This window comes from Fundulus heteroclitus, unplaced genomic scaffold (genome assembly GCF_011125445.2).
Source record: "Fundulus heteroclitus isolate FHET01 unplaced genomic scaffold, MU-UCD_Fhet_4.1 scaffold_37, whole genome shotgun sequence".
Lineage (NCBI taxonomy): Eukaryota > Metazoa > Chordata > Actinopteri > Cyprinodontiformes > Fundulidae > Fundulus > Fundulus heteroclitus.
The window spans coordinates 1490668-1514100 of NW_023396781.1; the positions used below are offsets into that span (position 1 = coordinate 1490668).

The 23433-nt window shown below is 42.6% G+C and overlaps 1 protein-coding gene across 1 annotated transcript in view; it reads left to right on the forward strand.

Annotated features, from left to right (window-relative positions):
- slc18a2 (solute carrier family 18 member 2) overlaps window positions 1-23433 on the forward strand; it is a 156574-nt gene that overhangs the window by 55605 nt on the left and 77536 nt on the right. Inside the window, exons 7-8 of the mRNA XM_036130650.1 lie at window positions 2558-2647; window positions 2769-2812. Coding sequence (XP_035986543.1) covers window positions 2558-2647; window positions 2769-2812 — 134 coding nt within the window. The remainder of the gene's footprint in view (window positions 1-2557; window positions 2648-2768; window positions 2813-23433) is intronic.

Sequence of the window (23433 nt, forward strand, 5' to 3'; positions counted from 1 at the left end):
CGTTCGCTATCTCTACGTTTCTGCTGAGAGTCTCCTTTCTCCGAGGTAACATTTCACCTCAGTTCTAAGATCTCCAGACTCGTCAGTCTGGAGTGAGGAGTGACCAACTCCGAGAATATTTTTATTCTTTGTAATTTTATATTTTTTATTTAATGTCTTTTATTTTACAGCCTCAACATTTAAGTTTTTAACTGTATATTTTCTATTTTATAATTTCTCTTATTTTACGGTTTTCCGACGTGGACATACACATAAATCCCATTCAATCATTTCTCAGTTTCAACATAAATTCTATTTAAACCTATTTGTACTGTTCAGCCTCTGATATTTTGAGAAGAGAGTATCTTAAACCCCAGCACCACTTAATTTAGCCTACACATCTAACATTTTGCCAATGGAGAAAAATCTCCTTACTTTTTCGGTCGACCTGTGGTGCTACAGAAAAAGTCCTCTTTTCGTGTCCAATTTTCAAATTCTTCTGCTCACTGCCAAAATCCGACGGTCACGGCACCATGTTAAAGATTGGGTTTACCGGCCTGCTGTTACATGTCTATTGAAAACCCATCTTATCCCGGTTCCGGATTTGGCCGCAAGTGAGAAAACATTAATCAAGAGATAGAACAGTTTAAATGCATATTTAATTCATAGAAATTAAATATGGAGACAGAGTATTTCATTACCATTCATTTTGTGATTCCCTCATGGTGATGCAGAGGTCTGTCTGAAGTAAGTTTTGGACAAACACTCTTTTTATCAACTTTACAACTCCTCCTGCTAGCTCAGGGGCCAAAGTGACATCATAAGAAAACATCTTTAAGGACGATGCCACTGAAACCTTTAACCAAGCTTACTCTTCTACTTCAACCTTGTCCTGTAACTCCGTATATGAACTAGTAGATAACTTTCAGTCTAACGTTTCAGACATCATTGACTACACTGCTCCAGTTAAAGTGAAGGCTGTTTGAGGGAGGAAGAAATCTCTGTGGAGAAGTACTCACGCAGCTAGAAGTGAAAAAAGGGAGTGTCAAAAAGCTGAACGCAGGTGGAGAAAGCCTAGACTCCAGGTTCACTATGATATGACATCTATAAAGAGAGACTTTACAGATATAATTTACAACTGAAAATGCAAGGGAATCTTTCTTCTCTGACATCATCAACAAAAACATTAATAATAATAGTTAATATTAATTTTATTAGTCAGGTTTCCATGCTCACCACAGTACAGAGACCACCCTTATCAAGGTGTTTAATGACATCCATATAAATACAGACTGTGGAAGAACCACAGTCCTGGTACTATTGGACCTCAGTGCAGCATTCAATACTGTCGATCACTCCATTCTGTTAGAACGCCTGGAGAACTGGTTTGGCCTTTCTGGTACAGCACTTGGCTGGTTTAAGGCCTATTTAGAGGGCAGGGACATTTTTTGTGTCAGTAGGTAACTTTACATTAGAAACAATAAAGATCACATGATGGGGTTCCCCAAGGATCCATCTTAGGACCCTTCCTATTCAATTGCTGCATGCTCCCTTTGGCACATATCATAAAGAACAACATTAGTTACCATAACTATGCAGGCGACACACAGCTCTACATCACAATATCATCAGGTGACTATGAACCCATTCAAGCTCTGAGTAAATACTTAAAAGAAATCAATGCAAGGATGTGGCAAAAGTTTCTTCAATTGAATTAAAACAAAAATGAAGTTATAATGTTTGGTCCAATAGAAGAGCGATCAAGTGTTAGCACACAGCTTAAGCTGCTTCACCCAGTAACCAGTGATCAGGCCCAAAATAAGGGGGTACAGTGATGGACTCAGACCTGAACATCCAAAGGCATCTGAAGACAACTACAAAGTCAGCCTTCTATCATCTGAAGAACATTTCAAGGATTAAAGCACTAATATCTCAGCAGGATCTCAAAAAACTAAACAATGCATTTATCTTTACTCAAATCGATTACTGCAACGGTGTTTTCACAGGTCTGCCTAAAAAGTCGATCAGACAGCTGCAGCTGATCCAGAACGCTGCTGCCCGTGTCCTCACTAAGACTAAGAAAGTAGAGAACATGGACCCGGTTCTGAAGTCCTCACTAAGACTAAGAAAATAGAGAACATGGACCCGGTTCTGAAGTCCTCACTAAGACTAAGAACATAGAGAACATGGACCCGGTTCTGAAGTCCTCACTAAGACTAAGAACGTAGAGAACATGGACCCGGTTCTGAAGTCCTTCCATGGCTCCCTGGATCTCAGAGAATAGACTTTACAATACTTCTGTTAGTCTATAAATCCCTGAATGGCTTAGCACCTAAATGCATCACAGACTTGTTATCAGTGTGTTAACCCTCAAGACCACTCAGGTCTTCTGGCTCAAGTCTACTCTGCATACCTAGGTTAAAATCTGTTTAGAGTTGCCTTTCAATGTTAATGTTGAAGTTTGCCTTGGAAAAATAATGCAAAAAATTAAAAACAAAATAGTGTGACATCCTAAACACTCATGGATCAACTATGGTAGATGCAATGATTCTCAGACTCTCAATTCTTTCCCCTACAGTTGGACCCCCTTTTGGCAGTGTGATGTATGACTTTGTTGGGAAAACAGCTCCTTTCCTTGTTTTGGCATTCCTGGCAGTCTTTGATGGAGGTAAGAATTCATTAATTCCTTTTAAACATTGTTCAGGGTTATTTTCCCTTTTAATATTTTCTAATCTGCTTGCTTCCAGTAGCTTTGTTTTATTCACTTCATATTTAATATTTATTTTCAGCTCTGCAGCTCTTTGTTCTTCAGCCTACCAAGGTGGAACCTGAGGTAAGTGTGTTTGTCTTAAATACGCATCTTTTCAGTTATTTAATCTGGTTAATATGACCACAGAAAGTTTTAAAGATAATTTTTTTTCCATCAATGTTTTTATTATTTTCAACAATTATACATACCGTATAATCAAATACAAGAACCATACCAAAAAAAACAACAACAAAAAAAACAACGAACACCCTCTCAGATGCAAATCTGCTTTTACACTTTTTTCAGCAAGAGACACAAACTGGTTACAAAGGCTCTGATATCAACCAGATTTCCAAGATGGCATTATTTAATTGTCCTCGTCGTCTTCAGATAAGTCCATTCCTTCCACAAGAATCATAAAGGGTCTCCATATATTTTCAAATGAATCACCTTTTCCTTTTAGGAGATATGTTATACGTTCCAGGGGTAAAGTTGTCAACATTTGTCTGACCCAGTGCCTGATAGTTGGTGCTGCTGTTTTCTTCCAGAAAAGTGCAATTAGACGTTTAGATTGTAACAGACATATATCGATCAATAACTATTCACACTTGGTATATTTAATATTTTTGGGATATAAACCCAGAATGAAAAAACCTGGATCCAGAGGAATTTCTTTTGAAACAAGTTGTTCGATAGTTTGCTTTATTTCTCTCCAAAAAATCGTAATTGCCCTGCATTCCTAGAAGCAATGAAACAGACTTAGACTTAGACTTAGACTTAGACTTTCTTTATTGTCATTTTGTATACACAGAGTGCATACAGAACGAAATTTCGTTTTCACACAGTTCAGAAAGATTGCAGTAACTCTACAGGATACCTGACAGTGAATTACAGTACAGGATAAAGTGCAGTGATAAATCGCAGTCACTTACAGGATAAGTTTCAATTGACTTCCGGATAAAGTGCAGCAGTGAACAGTAGGCAGTTGAAATGTAAACAGTGTAAAACAAATGTAAACAAATATGCAGTAAGGTGCAGCAGTGATTTAAAAGTTGACAGTTGCATTGTAAACAGTTTTGCAGTACGTTTCTGGGTAAGGTGCAGCAGCAATTTTGCAGGATACGATACAAATGTGCAAATGTGCAAATCAGCGAGTCGAGTGTGGTACACAGTCCGTTTTTATACTTCAGCAGTTCAACAGTCTGATGGCAGCAGGGAAAAAGCTTTTGCAGAACCTAGTGGACCTGCAGCGGATGCTGCGGAACCTCTTTCCAGAGGGCAGCAGGGAGAATAGTTTATGGTGGGGGTGTGAGGGGTCCCTGATGATGTTACGGGCTCGAGACACACAGCGCTGCGATGAAATGTCTTTAATGGAGGGAAGAGGAGCCCCGATGATCCCTTCTGCTGTCCTCATTACTCTCCTCACGTTCTTCCAGTCGGAGGCACTGCAGCCTCCACACCACACAGAGAGACAGCTGGTCAGAATACTCTCTATGGTGCTTCTGTAGAAGGTCGTGAGGATGGGCGGGGGCAGGCGGGCTCTCCTCATCCTCCGCAGAAAGTACAGTCGCTTCTGTGCCCTCTTCACCAGTGACGTGGTGTTCACAGTCCAGGTGAGGTTGTCCGTGATGTGCACCCCCAGGAACTTGGTGCTGCTGACCACCTCCACCGCTGAGTTGTTGATGAGCAGTGGAGCATGGTGAGGCCGGTTTTTCCTGAAGTCGACGATGATCTCCTTCGTCTTCTCCACGTTCAGGATCAGGCTGTTGTCTCTGCACCAGTCCACCAGCTGCTCCACCTCCTCTCTGTAGTCCTGGTCGTTGTCGTCTCTGATCAGGCCCACCACCGTTGTGTCGTCTGCAAACTTCACGATGTGATTGGTGGTGAACCTGGGGACGCAGTCGTGTGTCATCAGGGTGAACAGCAGGGGGCTCTGGACGCAGCCCTGAGGGGAGCCCGTGCTGAGGGTGATGACATCAGAGGTGTTCTGTCTGACCCGGTCTGACTGAGGTCTGTTGGTGAGGAAGTCTAGCAGCCAGTTTCGTAGGGGTGTGTTGAAGCCCAAAAGTTCTAGTTTTCCCACCAGATGTTGTGGGATGATGGTGTTGAACGCTGAACTGAAGTCCAGGAACAGCATCTGCGCGTGCGTGTTCTTCTCCTCCAGGTGTGCCAGGCTGGAGAGCAGAGGAGATGGCGTCCTCAGTGGAGCGGTTCCGTCGGTAGGCAAACTGGAACGGGTCGAGTGTTGGGGGGAGACTGGAGACGATGTGTTCCTTTACCAGCCTTTCAAAGCACTTCATCATGATGGGAGTCAGTGCAACAGGCCGGTAGTCGTTGAAACAGGTGACTTGAGGTTTCTTTGGCACCGGAATGATGGAGGCAGACTTGAAGCATGCTGGCACTATGGCTTGGTCCAGCGAGGTGTTAAAAATGTCTGTGAGGACACCAGCCACCTGACCTGCACACTCCTTGAGCACCCGCCCAGGTATGTTGTCGGGGCCTGGGGCCTTCCGCGGGTTGACTCTCCTCAGAGTCTTCCACACGTCGGCGGTATCAAGGCAGAGGACCTCCTCTTCCTGATGGGGAACAGCTTTCACTGCTGGAGTACTGTTTAGTGCCTCAAACCTCCCAAAGAAGTTATTTAGTCCATTGAGGAAGTCAGCATCAACTTCACCCACCGGGGGGGAGGGCGTGTTGTATTCAGTGATCGCCCGGATGCCTTTCCACATGCTCCTGGTGTTGCTGGTGTCATGGAAAAGCTCCTGGATTTTTTGACTGTGGTTCCGCTTTGCTAGCCTGATGGCACGGTTCAGGTTGGCTCTCGCTGTCCTCAATGCCTCCTTGTCACCAGACTTGAAGGCTGAGTTCCGTGCTTTTAGCGCTTGACGGACCTCCGCAGTAATCCAGGGTCGTTGGTTGGCTCGGGTGATGATGGTCTTGGTGGTGCTGACGTCCTCAATGCATTTGTTGATGTAGGCTGACACAGTCATGGCGTACTCATCAATGTTGATCTTGTCCTCATAAGTTGCAGCAGCTTTGAACATGTTCCAGTCAGAGCACTCAAAACAGTCCTGGAGCGCCTCCATTGCTCCCTCAGTCCACACCCTCACCTGCCTCGCTGTTGGTTTTGCTCTGATCAGCAGGGGCCTGTATGCAGGAATTAGCATCACAGAAAGGTGGTCTGAAGAGCCCAGGTGGGGGCGGGGGGCTGCTCTGAATGCTCCTTTTATATTTGTGTAGACTAAGTCTAGAGTGTTCTCTCCCCGAGTAGCAAAATCCACGTGTTGGTAAAAATGAGGGAGAACAGTTTTCATATTTGCCTGGTTAAAATCCCCAGCAATGATGAAAACACCCTCTGTGTGTGCAGATTGCAGCTCAGAGATAGTCCGATAGAGAACACTCATAGCATCTTTAGTATTAGCGCTGGGAGGAACATAAACCGCTGCGATGATAACAACAGTGAACTCTCTAGGCAGATAAAAAGGTCTGCAGCTAATAATCAAAAGCTCAATGTCCGGAGAGCAGAGACTTGTGACTAATCTAGCATTTTTACACCAGGTGTTATTGGTGTAAACGCAGAGTCCGCCTCCTCGGGTCTTACCGCAGAGTTCTGTCTGTCTGTCGGCGCGGAAAGTAGCGAGTCCCTCCAGGCTAACGGCGTTGTCTGGGATTGTTGAGGTGAGCCATGTTTCGGTCAGAATGAGAGCGCAGCAGTCCCTGAGCTCCCTCTTTGCAGAGAGCTCGAGTTATAAATGGTCCATTTTGTTGTCCAGTGAGCGAACGTTGGAAAGCCAGATGGATGGTAGCGTCGGTCTGAATGGGTTAGCCTTTAGCCTCGCTGCTAAGCCTCCTCGGCACCCGCGCTTCTTCGGCCGGCTACACCGCTTCCGCGTCGCTCTCCTCCGGCGTGAGCTGCTTGTCGAGGCCGCCGCTTCACAGGCCTCCGGGGCTGGTCTCCGTAGGACGCCACAGTCACGTAAACAGTCGAGCGTGGTATTTAAAAGTCCAAAAACACAACTTGATCGTAACTCCAACAGGCGCTCGCGGTCAAGTACTGATCGGCTGGGTAGATGAGTGGTTTCCAGCGAGTTTGGCGGCATTTTTATGCATTTTTATGCAAAAAGTCCGCGAGTTGGTACAGGAGCTGTGTTCGGCTTTTAGAACTGAGTTTTCTAATGAATTTGATCTTATTAATTTATAAAATTCTGAAATGGCACCTTTGCTTGAGCTATCTTTGCAGACCATTTCTTCTAAATTGGATTTTGGTGGTTTGGTTATATCATTGCTTCGTTTTGTCCAAATATAACTTCTAAGTTGAAGGTATTTAAAAAAGTGTTTTCTATGTATGTTAAATTTTTGCCTCAGTGCTTCAAATGACATCATATAAATTGAACCTGCTGGATACAAATCTTGGACTTTGGCTATTCCATTAAGAGCCCATTGTTTAAACACGGCATCTGATCTACCTGGACTGAAATCACGGTTTCCCCATATTGGAGTGAATTGTGACAATGTAACTGGCTCTTTTGTAAAGTTCTTTACATCGTACCAAACTTTAACCATATTTCTAACAATTGGGTTAACAGTTTTTTTCATTAATTTAGCTACTGTATCGGACAGAATAAACACAGGAAGAGGTGGACTTACAGAATTAGATTCCATTTCTGTCCACTGGGGGACATCTTTAGTACTAAAATAGTATTGAATGGGCCTAAGCTGGGTTGCCCAGTAATACCAGACTATATTCGGGCACATCAGTCCTCCTTCACTGTAAGGTAAATGTAAGAGAGACAATCTAACCCTGGCTTGTTTATTTTTCCATATAAAACTAGTCATTAACTTCTTGATTTTACTAAACCAGTCTGCAGGAGGTGGCAGTGGAACATTCTGAAAGACATAATATTTTTGGAAGTATGCTCATTTTATAAATGTTGACCCTACCAATCAATGACAAGGGGAGGGGCATCCATCTATTGATATTCTCAGTAATCTCTTTTGTCAAACGTTCATAGTTATTTTTGACGATTACATCCAAATTTGAAAACACCTGAATTCCTAAGTAAGTAAATTCACTAACAACTTTAAACTAAGAAAGAACCCGAGGTGGTGTTTCATTTTCTCTCTCCTCCAATGATAACGCAGATGATTTAGAGTTATTGACATACCCTGAAATGTGACCATACTCCTCTATTAGTTTTAGCGAAGCTGGGACAGATCTATTTGGATTTGAAATAAACAGGATGACATCATCTGCATATAATGAGAGTCTGTGCTCTACTTCCCCAATTGTAATACCTGTTATAGATTGATGAGACCTTACAGCTATGGCCAGAGGTTCCATTGCTAACGTAAATAGCAATGGTGACAGCGGACACCCTTGACAACATCCACGTTTAATAGTGATTGGGGTTGATACATTGTTATTTGTCAATATTTCCACAGTAGGATTCAGATATAACAATTGCACCCATTTTTTAAATGTATCTCCATAACCAAATCGACTTAAGACATTAAAAAGGTAGGGCCACTCGACCCTGTCGAATGCCTTCTCGGCATCTAGAGAAAGCAGAGCCTTATCTGATTTGTTGTCTAGGCCATGAATAATGTTAAAAAGCCTTCTGACATTATGGAGGCCTTGGCGTCCAAAAACAAAACCATTTTGATCCCTATGTATCACTTTAGGAAGTGAATCTTGCAAACATTTTGCTAATAATTTGCAAAATATTTTAAGGTCGGCATTAAGTAAACTTATTGGTCTCAGGCTTTCGCACCTATTATTGGGTTTCCCTGGTTGGGGTAACAAAATAATTAATGCTCCCATCATTGATTTAGGGAGCCCACCATGAGAAAACGCTTCCTGAAACATTTCTAATATAGGCTTTATTAGTTGCAATTTAAATTTCTTGTAGAATTCTATTGGGAACCCATCAGGTCCTGCTTTTTTCCCCAGATTCATGCTGTCAATTGCCCTACTTATTTCCTCTTCATTAATTTCAGCCTCCAATTGTTGTCTATAATCTTCATCTATACTCGGAATATCTAACTTGTCAAAAAAGAGATTATGTTCCTGTAAGTCAGAGGTATCTTGAGAGTCATATAGTCTTTCATAGTATTTTCTAAATTCTTCATTAATTTTGGTTGGCTCTACCACATTTTCCCCTTTACTATTGATAATAGATGTTATGTTTTTTTGGGCTTCCATCTGCTTAATTTGCCATGCTAAAAGTTTCCCAGGCTTTTCTCCTTATTCATAGAACGATTGATTTAACCTTAATAAACTGGAGGCTGCTCTGTCAGCAGATTCTTTATTGTATTGTGCTTTTAACAGCAATAATTCCTTCTTTATTGTTTCTCTAAAAACCTGTTCTTCAAGTGTTTTTATTTTAAACTCTAACTGTTGCCTTTTCTTACGTTGTTCTTTGGATTTTGATGAGGTGTAACCGATTATGTAACCCCTTAAACAGGCCTTGAAAGCATCCCACTTAATACAGGCTGTAGTTTGTGTTGTATTCACATTAAAATATTCATCTATCTTTTCCTCAACATATTTAAGGAACTTTTCATCCTTAAGCCATCTTTGATGTAGGCTCCATCTGGGGGGATCCTTCACCAATTTGTTGTTAGAGTAAATTAAATTACAAGGGGCATGATCTGATAGTAATATACTATCATAGAAACAGTCATTCACATTTGCTAACAAATCTGCTGAAATTAAAAAGTAGTCTATGCGAGAGAATGTATTAAATGTACTTGAGTGGCAGGAATAGGTTATGTCGGTTGGTTTTAGATATCCCCAGATATCTACCATTTCAATCTGAAAAACTCACAGAGAAAGAAATGGCAATTAGAAGGATTTTATTGATACAATATTTTAAGTCTTTGGCGCTCAGACCTCGGCAGGAACATTAATGCTGAATTATACTTTAATATGCATAAGTAGATGTATGAGAACAGGGATGTTCCCCCCCAGGTCTGAAACTGGTGGTGGAGTGGAGATAGAAGAAGTTTGTTCAGTCCATATGGTGATCTGTTTAAGATAGATGTCCAACTTGATAAACACAGGTTTGCATGAACTGTCCATGATGAGCAAGCTTGAAGCGACTGTGGAGAGGAAAAACTCCCCTTTGGGAAGAAACCTCTGGCAGAACCGGGCCCAACATGGTGGTCTTCTGCCGGACCAATAACAGGCGATAGGGAGTGATGAAGACTGAAGGGAGAAAACACTCTGATGGGTTGAGGATGGAGGAACGTCTTGGAAGCTAGATGAACTCAGCTATGATGGTGGAGAAGGGGTTGGGGGTGGGTTGAATCGGACATCTGATTCGAAATCCAACATGCAATCCGTTTGCGCTTGCTGGTTAGCAGACTGAGACGTGGATTTGAAGTTGCTTTTAAGATGAGCGTGGGATGCTGATTGGCTTCATGGAGGTGCGGTTCGTAGCTGATTGGCTCACATCAGAGGCGTATCGGACTCTGATTGAATGGAGGCAGGCGATGAGTTTCTTCAATTGAACTTGCGCCTTCAGCTTCATTTCAATCTGAAAAACTCACAGAGAAAGAAATGGCAATTAGAAGGATTATATTGATACAATATTTTAAGTCTTTGGCACTCAGACCTCGGCAGGAACATTAATGCTGAATTATACTTTAATATGCATAAGTAGATGTATGAGAACAGGGATGTTCCCCCCAAAAATGCCGAGGTCAGAGCGCCTGGCTCATAAGGCAGTGTGACGGGATAGTGATTTGAATGGGAGATGATTAGGTGAATGAAATGAACGAAATGAACAAGGAGAAGTGAGCAGAGATGCTTTCTTGCGGAAGATGTCTTGCATATGCTTCTTGCGGAAGATGTGAGCAGAGATTCTTTCTTGCGGAAGATGTCTTGCTTATGCTTTCTTGCGGAAGATGTCTTGCTTATGCTTTCTTGCGGAAGATGTGAGCATGAATGCTTTTCTTGCGGAAGATGCCTTGCGTATGCTTTTCTTGCGGAAGATGCCTTGCGTATGCTTTCTTGCGGAAGATGTGAGCATAGATGCTTTTCTTGCGGAAGATGTCTTGCGTATGCTTTCTTGCGGAAGATGCCTTGCGTATGCTTTCTTGCGGAAGATGTGAGCATAGATGCTTTTCTTGCGGAAGATGTCTTGCGTATGCTTTCTTGCGGAAGATGTCTTGCGTACGCTTTCTTGCGGAAGATGTCTTGCGTACGTTTTCTTGCGGAAGATGTCTTGCGTACGCTTTCTGCGGGCAAGATGTCTGCGTACGCTTTCTTGCGGAAGATGTCTTGCGTACGCTTTATTGCGAAGATGGATGTCTTGCATACGCTTTCTGCGGACAAGCTGTCTTGCATTACGCTTTCTTGCGGAAGATGTCTTCGTACGCTTTCTTGCGGAAGCTGTCTGCGTACGCTTTCTTGCGGAAGATGTATTGCGTACGCTTTCTTGCGAAGATGTGAGCATCGATGCTTTCTGCGGAATATGTCTTGCGTATGCTTTCTTGCGGAAGATGTCTTTGCGCTCTGCTTTCTTGCGGAAAGATGTCTTGCGTATGCTTTCTTGCGGAAGATGTCTTGCGTATGCTTTCTTGCAGAAGATGTCTTGCATATGCTTTCTTGCGGAAGATGTCTTGATTATGCTTTCTTGCGGAAGATGTCTTGCAGATGATGCACATAGAGAAATGAGTAATCATGACAAGATGCGACACAGGTGACATGATGCATAACAGGATGCATAACAGAATGCTTGACGCAGGCATGAAAGAACACATGACAAGACGCAGGACCAGATACTACGAGACGCACGAGAGAGTGCATTGCAGGATACATAAAGAATGCATGAAAGGATACATAACAGAATGAGTGACGGGATAACTGTCAATATGAGTTGCGATATGAATGAAAGTATACATATGATTAATGATGATATGAAAGAAGCATGAAAGATCAACTATATGATAGGAGAGTTACGAACTGTGATGATTATGAATGATAAACTCAATTTGAAAGAGTGAAACATGAAGGGTCTGACGAAACATGTGAAAAGTTTCAATCCACCACCAGTATTTGCAGTTAGATTACCTTAAAGCCGAGAGGCATTGGGCAGCTAAAATGAATGGAAGCTCAGAACGATGTGTGAGGCATGATGATGATGACCGAGCCCATTGTTTGAGTGATCAGGAACCTGTGAAACAATTATAAAGAACCCCCCCCCCCAAAACCTACGGATGGCAGCATCCGTAAATTTTTAAACACATCCACGACAGAAAGACATTATAGAATATATTTCGATCAGGCGAGAAGCAGACCAGACGCTCAAAACGGCAGCTCTCAACCAGAGTATCCTGTTCAAGAAGGAAAGAACGAATTTAGCGAACTCTAGCTGCCTGGAAATAAAGCATGACTCTGGCAATGATGCATTTGTGAGATTGAGGTGACCAAGCAAGGAGGGCAGCTGACAGTTGAAAATAACTGATATGGGACGAGACTGATATCTTGTGAATTCGAGAGCTTAACTGCAGGCAGGAACCATGCTGGAACCAAGTTGAGATCAATACCTAGAACTCGATTTGCAGGCCGACAGGTTTAATTTAAAAAGGACAAACTGAGAATAGTGAAAGGAAGATCTAGGAGAGGAAGTGACCACAAGATGAATGAATGAAGAGGATGAAGATGGTAACATGACTGAACATTGTGCTAATTCAGGCACCACAGAGAAAGCGTGCTCCAGACGGGCAGAGAAGAATGAAAAGGAGAAGCAGCGTAGCTTAATGAGAGGGCCGTTTGCCGCGAAGGCCTACCAAACAGGGCCGTTGCCGCGAAGGCCTACCAAAACAGGGCCGTTGCCACGAAGGCCTACCAAAACAGGGCCGTTGCCACGAAGGCCTACCAAAACAGGGCCGTTTGCCGCGAAGGCCTACCAAAACAGGGCCGTTTGCCGCGAAGGCCTACCAAAATAGGGCCGTTTGCCGCGAAGGCCTACAAAACAGGGCCGTTTGCCGCGAAGGCCTACAAAACAGTGATGTGGAATGGGAGATGAAGGTGAGGTGAATGGTGAGGTGAGGGGAACGGTGAGATGGATGGTGAGATGAGGTGAGATGAATGGTGAGGTGCTCGGCCGGTGCTCGGGGTTGCTGCATGGCTGATGCATGGGGCTGATGCATGGGGACATGAAAGAATGAATGCTCATGACATGAAGGACACGAAACAGGCACATACAGAGTACATGAGGAGTAGGAGACGGGCACATGGCAGGGCACATGGCGGGCACATGGCCGGGCACATGGCAGGGGTATGAGACAGGTACGAGCGGGGTACGAGACAGGGCACGAGACAAGGCACACAACGTAGCACGTGGCAGTGCACGATGAAAGTAGGTGAAGAGAATTTGACAGAATACTTTATGAATGCCTGGCCAGAGCAGCAGAGCTCGTGAAGGGCACAACAATTGGTATAAATCGCTGGATTTAAAATGCACTTCTGAAATAAAATGGGTTAAGTAACAACTCAACCCTACTGTCCCCAGTTAAACTGAACGTGAATGACATTGAAGATACTTAATGCGGAAGGATTGCCAATAGTAAGTCTTTGAATGACGGAATCAGAGATTTAAAATGCTGAGACATTTGCTAATACAGCCTGCAGGTTGATGATAAAGGGGAGACGAGAAGAACGTTGCCATATCAAAGATAGTAAGAGAACACAGGAATGGGAAAAACCAAAGAGGAAAATGGTAAGGTTAACATTTCAACTTACAAACTTAATTAACACTTAAAATCAAGCATACTATGGACAAGAAATTACTGTAGAAAATATGAACAATGAGTTGAATTAGAATGACATAATTATGAAATAAGAGAAGATTAATGGAGTCCATCACGAACCATACTGCAACCAGTAGGTGGCAGTAATGCTACTACAAGCCTGTAGCCAACCGCCAAAACCAGAAGAAGAAGAAAACGAAAACAAACAGAATGGATGGGATACTTCTGCCTAACAGACGGACAGTTCAGGAGCATGATGAGCGAAATGCATGTAATAGGAATGAAAACATGAGTGGATACGTGTTACCTTGAGCTGCTAGGAGCGGGCATGAGAGGAGATCAGACTGAAAGTTGCGCAGGACGATAGCCGCTCTCGGCTACGAAGCAGAGCGGGACCGGAGCTAAGTCAGAGTTGTGACGGCGTCTACGTCGCTTATGAAAAGCGGGGATTTGCAAGTTCATAGCGCCAGGAATCGGAGCTGATGAAAACAGAGGTTGGGAGATGGAATGAGACGCCACGGCGGAAGAAGGCTCGTTAAGAGAGCGAATCCAGGTCAGTGCTGGTTAAGATATGCTGGAGCGAATACAGAGATTGCAGAGGATGGATGCGCGGCTAGATGGCGTTCCTAAGAGCAGCAGGATTTGAGGATGAGTTGTTATCGTCTTGAATCGGACATCTGATTCGAAATCCAACATTCAATCCGTTTGCGCTTGCTGGTTAGCAGGCTGAGACGTGGATTTGAAGTTGCTTTTAAGATGAGCGTGGGATGCTGATTGGCTTCATGGAGGTGCGGTTCGTAGCTGATTGGCTCACATCAGAGGCGTATCGGACTCTGATTGAATGGAGGCAGGCGATGAGTTTTAGGCCGTGGGCCAGAATCTGTAGGACGCTTCCTTAAGAAGTTTCGTATGAACTGTCAGGGGGCAACTTTCTTCCACCAGGATAAGTTGCTACACATAGCAGTGATCTCAAAACACCAATGTTCCCACGTTTTCGCTTGCACATTAATAAGTTATAGCCGATAAAAAATCTAAACTGTGGCGCTCCGGTCCAAGAGGTCACGTGATTCGATTTTTGCTGCTCAGCCAATCAGATCGCTGTATTGTCAGCTGTGCGCGTTCATCAGTTCATCATGGCTGCGCTCGTAAGATGTTTGTATGCATTTGTTTCCAGATGAAGAAAGCCCAATAATAGCATTTTCTGGCGCCAGCTGGCAGAGATCTTGATGGCAAGAAAAAAATAAATAGCCCAGACCATCTGTCCATCCATCCATCCATCCATCCATTTTCTAACAGGCTTATCCCCGCTGGGTTTGCGAGGTGCTGGTGCCGAGCTCCAGCTGTCAATGGGTGAGACGCGTTGTATAAACTCGTTGTGCCAAACGAGTTATCCCCTTCGGAATTTGTAGAATTTTGTATTGTATTTTTGAAATCAATAAAAGTTTTAACCTCCAGCTTTGTGAAGTCTAAATATTTTAAACATCACATTCTAGTAAAATGAAATTTATTTTTTTTAAACTCCTAATACGTTGTTCTATTTTTAAAAGAGACATATCTCGTTTTCTTAATACGGTTAATATCTCGATAAGGTTCTTGGTTGAATTAAAATCTTATTAAATCTGATAATTTTGGCTGTGCCTTTATTCAGTGTTCATTTGATCACACGTGAAATCCGCTTTATATAATCTATTCATGCGGGTTTAGCTACCAAAAAAGAAAAAAAGAGAACCAGCAGACAGCTGTGATGGACTTAGGAAGGTGGATTTTGGTTTCAGCAGACAGACATTCGACAATCTAATAACATAAAGCTAATATTTTCGTGACACATCTGGAAATGACCGTTTTCTTTCTCATAACGTATTATACTGGATGGATGGATGAACGATAATGTAACGACACCATTGCTATATTTCGTTAAGAAAAGTAAAACATCCTCATTTCCACGCCTAATAGGTTGGAAATGAGGCGGAGTTGACTAGATTCATTCTTCCAGCTGAATGCGCTCTTGGCGCAGGGAATACAAATTCTGGCGGGGATAAGTCGTTTGGCACAACGACACCTGTGCTATCCTAGCGCAGCAGGTCTTGGTGATATCACAGTAAATTGGGCAAAAGTCTGGACTATTTCTGCCCTGCGATGGACTGGTGACCTGTCCAGTTTATACAACGCCTCTCGCCCATTGACAGCTGGAGATAGGGACCGGCACCTCGCGAACGCAGGGATAAGCGTGTTAGAAAATGAATGGATGGATGGATGGATGAATGGATAGATGGATGGATGAATGGATGGATGGTCTGGGCTATTTTTTTTTTTCTTGCCATCAAGATCTCTGCCAGGTGGCGCCACAAAATGCTATTATTGGGCTTTCTTCGTCTGGAAACAGACACAACAGAAACAACCATCTTACGGGCGCAGCCATGATGACGTGGTAAACTCGCTCAGCTGACAATACAGCGATCGGATTGGCTGAGCAGCAAAAATCGAATCACGTGACTTATTGGACTGGAGCGCCACAGTTTAGATTTTTTATCGGCTATAACTTCTTAATGTGCAAGTGAAAACGTGGGAACATTGGTGTTTTGAGATCACTGCTATGTGTAGCAACTTATCCCGGTGCAAGAAAGTTGCCCCCTGACAGTTCATACGAAAAGTCACCGTACAGATTCTGGCCCACGGCCTATTTCTTCAATTGAACTTGCGCCTTCAGCTTCATATTTAACTCTTTCATAAAGTCACAAATGGTTTCTCTACATTTATTATGTGTTTGGTCAGTCCCGGTCGATCTGTCGCGAGTGGGATCCAGAACACAGTTCCAATCCCCCCCAACAATGTATTTACCTGAGAGGGATGAGAGAGTCAGAAAAAGATTTGAGAAGAAATTGTAATCATCTATATTGGGACCATATATATTCACTAAATTCAGGTTTTGTTGTAAAAGGGACCCCTGTACAATCAAATATCTGCCAAATTTATCCTTAATAACTTTAGTGACCTGAAAGGGAACAGATTTATGGATTTGTGTCATCACTCCACGGGCTCTTGATGTAAAGGAAGCTGCATATATATTCCCCAGCCATCTCCTGCTTATTTTTATATATTCTTCTTCTAACATGTGGGTCTCTTGTAAAAAAACTATTTTAGACTCCAAGTCCTTCAGTTTATTCATGACCTGCTTAATTTTTCTAGATTTATGTAAGCCTCTACAATTCCAGGATGTACAGTTAATTTCTATTCCTTGTGTCATGTCAACTCAAAGGAAAATGGCATATTCTACAAATATGTCTGAGAGGGACAACATGTACAACTGAACATACACAACAAACGAATACTGAACTATGTGAAAAAACAAACCCACTATTCCCATCCAAATGGGCAGACCCCTCTAATACACTCCTTCCGACCGCTGTCAAGTACAGATCTCTATGATCTGTTCCACTGACTCCAAACAACAACAAAAAAATTATATATTGTCAGTTATCCCTAAACATATATTTAAATGCTCCAATATAAGCAACATGACCTCTAATCCTTACACAATGAAAGTGAGGATATAATATTCACTGCAGTAACAAAGTTAAAGAACAAGGACCAATGTAACACATCGTTATCACACCCTATGAACTCAAAATGGGCTTCACTCTTACCGTAAAGGTATTATTGAGGAAAAAAAAAGGGGGGGGGGAATGCCCAAGCAGTTGTTGTACTCCACCAGTCCATTCTTATAACAGCCACTTTGTCGCTTACTCCTGCACCTCCTGGATCTGATTAATAAAAGTCTGAACTTCCGCTGGTGTGTCAAACTTGTGCGTTTCCTCTCGGTATGTGAGCACCAGTTTAGCTGGGGGAATGATGCCGTGTCTCAGCCCCAGTTCGCACAGCATTTTTCGCAGTCCATCATATTGCTTGCGCTGTTTGTGCACCTCCGTGGCGACGTCATTGTAAAGTCTCACCCGTTGATTTTTGTAAAGGATATCCAGCTTTCCTTTAGCGGCTTTGAGTACCATTTCTTTTTGCTTATAATTAAGAAACCTCATAATTACAGTTCTTGGGGGTGATTCTGCATTCCTTTTCGGTCCAACGCGGTGTGCTCCCTCGAAAATGAACGGGCTTCTTAAAGTGGGTAAATCCAATACCTCTGGCATCCAGCTTTCCAAGAATCCACAGGTCTTCCGAGCCTTCGGCGCCTTCAGGGAGATTCACTAACCTAAGGTTATTGAGCCGAGATCGCATCTCCAAATCGACCACCTTCTCCTCCAAAAACGTATTTCTTTTCTCCAAATTGCTGACTGTAGCCCTCAGCCCGGTTTGCTCGTCCTCCACCGTCGATAAGCGCTCCTGTGCGTGTGTCAAACGTTTAGCACATTCACCCACATCCTTTCGTACAGCATCAATGGCAGTCATGACGCCATCAAATCTTACTCCGAACTCTGTCCTTAAGTTGTTTATTGCCCCTAGTATCTCCGCCTTGGCGCCAGGTGGACTGTTCGTTTCATCCCCGCTGCGTTGCGCTAGCTCAGCGCTAGCCTCTTTGCTAGTGCTCCGCTCAACGCTAACATCTGTGCTAGCTTCCTTAGCACTCAGCTCCACGTTTTGCGGTCCAAAATCAGTTAATTTAGATTGTGTGGTTGCTTTTGCCTTATCCTTGCTGGTTTTTCCAGGGCCTGGCATTGTTGTGCCCGAATAAAGTTCAAATATGACTGTTAGGAGCGTTTTGAAGTCTAATCAAGGGATTTTTCAGGATTGTTGTAGAGAGCAGTGTCGAACGTAACCTTCTAGCTCGCGGCCATAACCGGAAGTCCCTTTTAAAGATAATTTTGATAATACATTCGTCAGATGGATAAGTATTAGAATAGGAGCTGAAGCCATTCACTGTACATTTAAAAGACTGCACTGCATGAGTTAGAGTGGTGTAAAGCACACCACCACAGTCTGCATGGTGATGAATCATGCTTTTCCATCTGGCAAACTGATGGATAAGTCTGGGTTTGGCAGTTGCCAGGAAAACAATACTTTTCGGGCCGTATAGTGCCAAGTGGGACGTTTGGTTGAGGGGGTATTCTGGTGTGGTATTGTTTTTCAGGGTCTGTGTTGGGCCCATAGTTCTAGAAAAATAAAGTCTGAATGCTTCAGCAGATCAAGAGATTTTGGACAATTCCATGCTCCCAGCTCTGTGGGAACAGTTTGGAGATGGTACCTTTCTCTACCAACATGACCAGACCTCTCAACTTTTATCAAAAGTTAAGAGTGAGATTATGCTAATTTGGGGGCGGGGCTTGTTTGGGGGCGGGGCTAACCAGACCCTGGAAGAGCCGGTGGAGTCAACTCCATTTTATCCCACCAGACAATGAAGTAGACATGTTTTACTTTTGTTAAAAAGAGAAAGAGACGTATTAATACTTTATTAATAGAGATGCAATAGAGATTCGTCTGACCCTCCCCTCCTGTGTACACGGTACAGGACCTTACCGGCTTATTTTCACCACTGTTAAGACTAAAATTATTCATAACTCTGATCACTCTTCCTGCTGCTCTGTTAACACGAACTGCAGCAGGAATTACTGATGGCCACAAGCTGTGAAAGAAGCCGAAACAGCTCAGCAGAAGGCGGAGTTTTGTCGTCCGCAGCCCAGATGGGCTTTGTAATTTTTATGCGTGAGAAATTCCTTTTACAGGTCAATAAAGACCTGTAAAAGGGGCCTTAAGCAGCTGCTGGGGTCCAGAGATTGACACACTGGAAACCGATTTATTGTTGCTCTACTGCCTGCAACACAAAACGATACAGTCTACATTAATCATGTGGAGTTTGAATCAGTCAGCAACTATTCAAATGTGCCTATAAACTGATTGACAGGTACTCTGGCAAGTTACAGTAGAAGGATATATTTTTTTAAACTCATTACCCCAGTGATTGGCCCATTTGGTAGACGTCTAGGCTTAGGCCTGGTTAACCCTGTTCTCATGAATGTATAATGGGTGAGCCTCTTTTGGTTTCTGAGTTCCGCTCACATAACACCAATTTACGTGCTTGTTCCTTGCTAGTTTCCTCTAGTTGCACATGTGCACTGTCATGATTTGTTTTCTGAACCAGAACACAGAGTAAGTTTAACAGTTTATGGAAGTTTGTGGATAGTGGAGGAAGGAACCAAGAGTCGGTACTGAGCTGAAGCAGGAGGATGGTGAAGGCAGGAACTGGCAAGCAGGACGGAACCAGAGCACGGAGGCAGCAGAACCAGCAGCACGACAAAATGAAGACTTGGATGGAGACTTGGAACCAAGCTTGACCAGCAGCTCGACTAGGTGAATACTTGCAAGGTCGGAGTGAGATCAGAACCAGAACCACAGCAGACAGGCGTAGATGAAGGGACTACGGGCGGGATGAGAACTGGATGAGGAAAGCAGCAGAAACTGTAGTTGGCAGAAGTGAACAGGAATTAGCAGACGGACCGACAATGAAGGACTGAATACAGAGAGCTTAAATAGTGAGGCTGACAGGTGTGCTGAATGCTGGCTGATTGATGACTGACAGGTGTGGATGATTACTGAGGTGGAGAGGAGACTGGGGTGTAAGGAGGGTGAAACGTGCCACGAAAAGGTCTATGGTGCAGAAGATAAGATTGCAGCATGACATGCACTTCTAGTGCTTATGTATCAAGTGAGCATTGGTTTCAGCTGTTCATTGTAGCTCCACTGCTTTCACCATATACTTTCAAAATGGCTCAGAGTCATAAGAAGCAAACTGTCTTAAAGGTTTATGAAAAGAAGAGGATGGCCTCCGAGGATAAAAATAAGATCAGAGTGGATTTGAGAGATTTTTTTCCATGCAATCCCCCTCAAGAGCAGAAGAGCAGGTAAGATGGTCTTGCTCCTAAGTAGCTATTCAAAAAGGGACATGGGTGATTCTTACCTACATTTCCAGAAAGATCGTCCACTCTACCTTTAAGAGCTTCACACTTTTTCGTTTTCATCTTTTTTTTTCTCTGGATGACATCACAGCTGCCAGAAAAGCAAGGAGATCCACAATTTGGTGATAATTTCCATTAAAAAGAAACATACATTTTAAGAGGGAATTGATTTTGCCATGGTGATGTTTGTTATTTTAGAGTTCTAAACTAGGTCTTAATATATTTTTTACTATTTTCTTATACTGAATGGTTTTATTTATTGCTAATGTTTTATTTTTGTAAATACTTTACTGCTACTACTTTGATTTGAACAAGGAGTTTATATTTATTTACTTTCTAATATTATGTATTTTTATTTGTTTGGGGGGGAAATTTGCAGCTTTTACCTAATTCATCTTGTTGAGACTTGAATGTGTATCCTATTTGTTACTGGTTAGAATAGTTTGGAATTTGAAGTATTGTTTTAAAGGATTCTTGTTGGCATTTAAGATTTTTGCCTTAGAAGACTTGTTACCTGTTATAGAGAATAAATATATCCATCCATCCATCCATTTTCCAAACCGCTTAATCCCTCATGGGGTCGCGGGGGTTGCTCGTGCCTATCTCCAACGTTCACTGGGCGAGAGGCGGGGTAGACTCTGGACAGGTTGCCAGTCTGTCGCAGGGCAACACAGAGAGACAAACAGGACAAACAACCATTCACACACACACTGACAATTTGGAGAAGCCAGAATAAATATATATATAAAAAAATTGTTATTGCATTCCTTTTTACTCTGTGAGTCCCATGAATTGCAAGGTTGCAGCTAGACCAAAGTGTAAACAGGAGTCTGAGCTGACATGAAGATAATCAAATTTAATGAAAACTCAGTAAACTTACATGATGATCAGGGAACCAACTAAAGGCTAGCTCTATCGGAAGTAACACAATGGAGGATCCGACAACAAGGGAGATGAACAGGTGTTTTAAATAGAGACAGAAGAACAGAGAGGAAATCAGAAGGGCAGGTGAAAACAATCAACTAAAAAATTGACAACAATGAAGGTGATGAACCAAGGGAGAAAGACTGAAGACAGACAGACCGGGAAACAGAGATCTAACAGAAACAGGAAAAAGAACACATGAGGGCAGTTTCATAAAAGCAGAATTTAAAAATTCAGGAAAAGAGATAAAGCCAGGCTTGACTTAGTGTGATCGGAGCATCCTGGCTTTGTTTGTTTCACAAAGATTAAATCAGGCTCAGTAGGTGTGACTATGTCACAGGTAAATGCCCACCCCAGCTTTTTTCAGTGGACCATCACATATTCGCTGATGAATGAATAAGTAGCGTGTACCGAACTTCTAACCAGAGTTGTTTTAACTTTGAGCATGTCCAAAATATATGAGAATGATTGGCATTCCGATGTCCACACAGGTATTATTTCTACTGTGTTTCTGCATTAGTAAAAACTGATCACTGCTTTTGGGAGAAATACCTTTTCTTTTTTTACTGTAAATATTTGAATAAACCTCTGGTCTCCACATTGTATTGTGTTTTGAGTTTTTCGAATGTCTTAAAGGTGTTGCTATCTACAAACTGACACAGGGCTATGAGGCCTTGATCTTTCCAACTCAAAAATGAAGTCTATTACACTTGGTTGAACACTCAAATTCCAGGAGGGTCAGATCAAAAGTTTAATATCATTAGCCAATTTGTACTTATTTACAACCTTTCTCCAAAGTAATAATGTACAGTGTCTTGAACTATATGATTCCCATCTTTGTTTGTGATAATCTTACCTCCTAGACAGGTTTAAGGTGGCTCCGTCCCTGGGTTAATTCAACCAGTTTCAATCGGGCCTCGATTTCTGGGAAATCAGATTTAGAAGAGCTAAACCGTTGTGTTCTTTATCAATCTAAAGGTTTCTAAATTTTATTCTTGGTCTAGACCCTGACCAAATAAATTGTGATATTAACTGGTCCCAAGAATCGTGATAGGAAATGACATGAAAAGCTCTGGGAAGCATATTCATTTTCATTATTTCCAGTCTAGCATTGAAGTCTAGTATCAACATTACCCTGCACTTCATGTCTTTTTGTATTGAATCAATAACTATTCTAAAATTGAACAAATCATCTAGATCTTGAGAGAGAAACACACCCAGATACTTTAACTGTTTAGCATCCCATTTAAGTTTATAATTGTGATGTATGGATTTGCTGGGGGAGTAGTAAATGGTCAGGACTTGTGATGGTAATGTTCAGGTGATAACCAGATAACTGACCAAATTGTGTCAGAGATGTCATAGGCTTACATCTGGGTTTTGGAGGTAGGCGATAATATCATCCGCAAAAGGTCCTGTTATATGTTCAGTATTTGCAATTGTAATGCTTGTAAGCTCTTCCTTTTGCGTAATACCCTGTGCTCTATGAATAACGCAAAGAGCGCTGGACTGAGGCAACAGCCCTTTCCAGTAGCTCTAAATAGCTGAATGCTATCAGTTAGGTGGCCATTCATTTTTACCCTCGCCCTCAGACTATCATGTAGTGACTGGATACACCTAATAAATTCATTATCAAAGCCGAGACGCTCGAGTACCTTATATAAAAAAGGGCCAGCTGACCTGGTCAAAGGCTTTCCCTGCATTAAGACTGACTAAAGCCATAATCAATTGTTCCTTGGCTTGGTCTATGACATGCAATGTTTGTCTTATACTGTTGTGAATTTGCCTGCCTTTAATGAATCCTGTTTGATCCTCATGAATCAAGTCTATAAGATAATGCTCCATTCTCCTAGAGATCATAGAGGTAAAGAGATTGTAGTTAACATTCAGTATAGAGATTGGGCAATATGACTCACAATATTCTAATTTTTTTCCTTCCTTAGGGAGGACAGATATCACAGCCTCTCTCCATGATGGCGGTAGGGTTAGTCCTAGGGAAGACAGGCCTAAACCAGCCACATATTTTTTAATAACACTCTTGTTCACTGGTTTTGGGGATGTGTGTGTGTGTGTGTGTGGGTCACAAAAATTTTATGGATTTGGTTAATATCATAAGTCAAA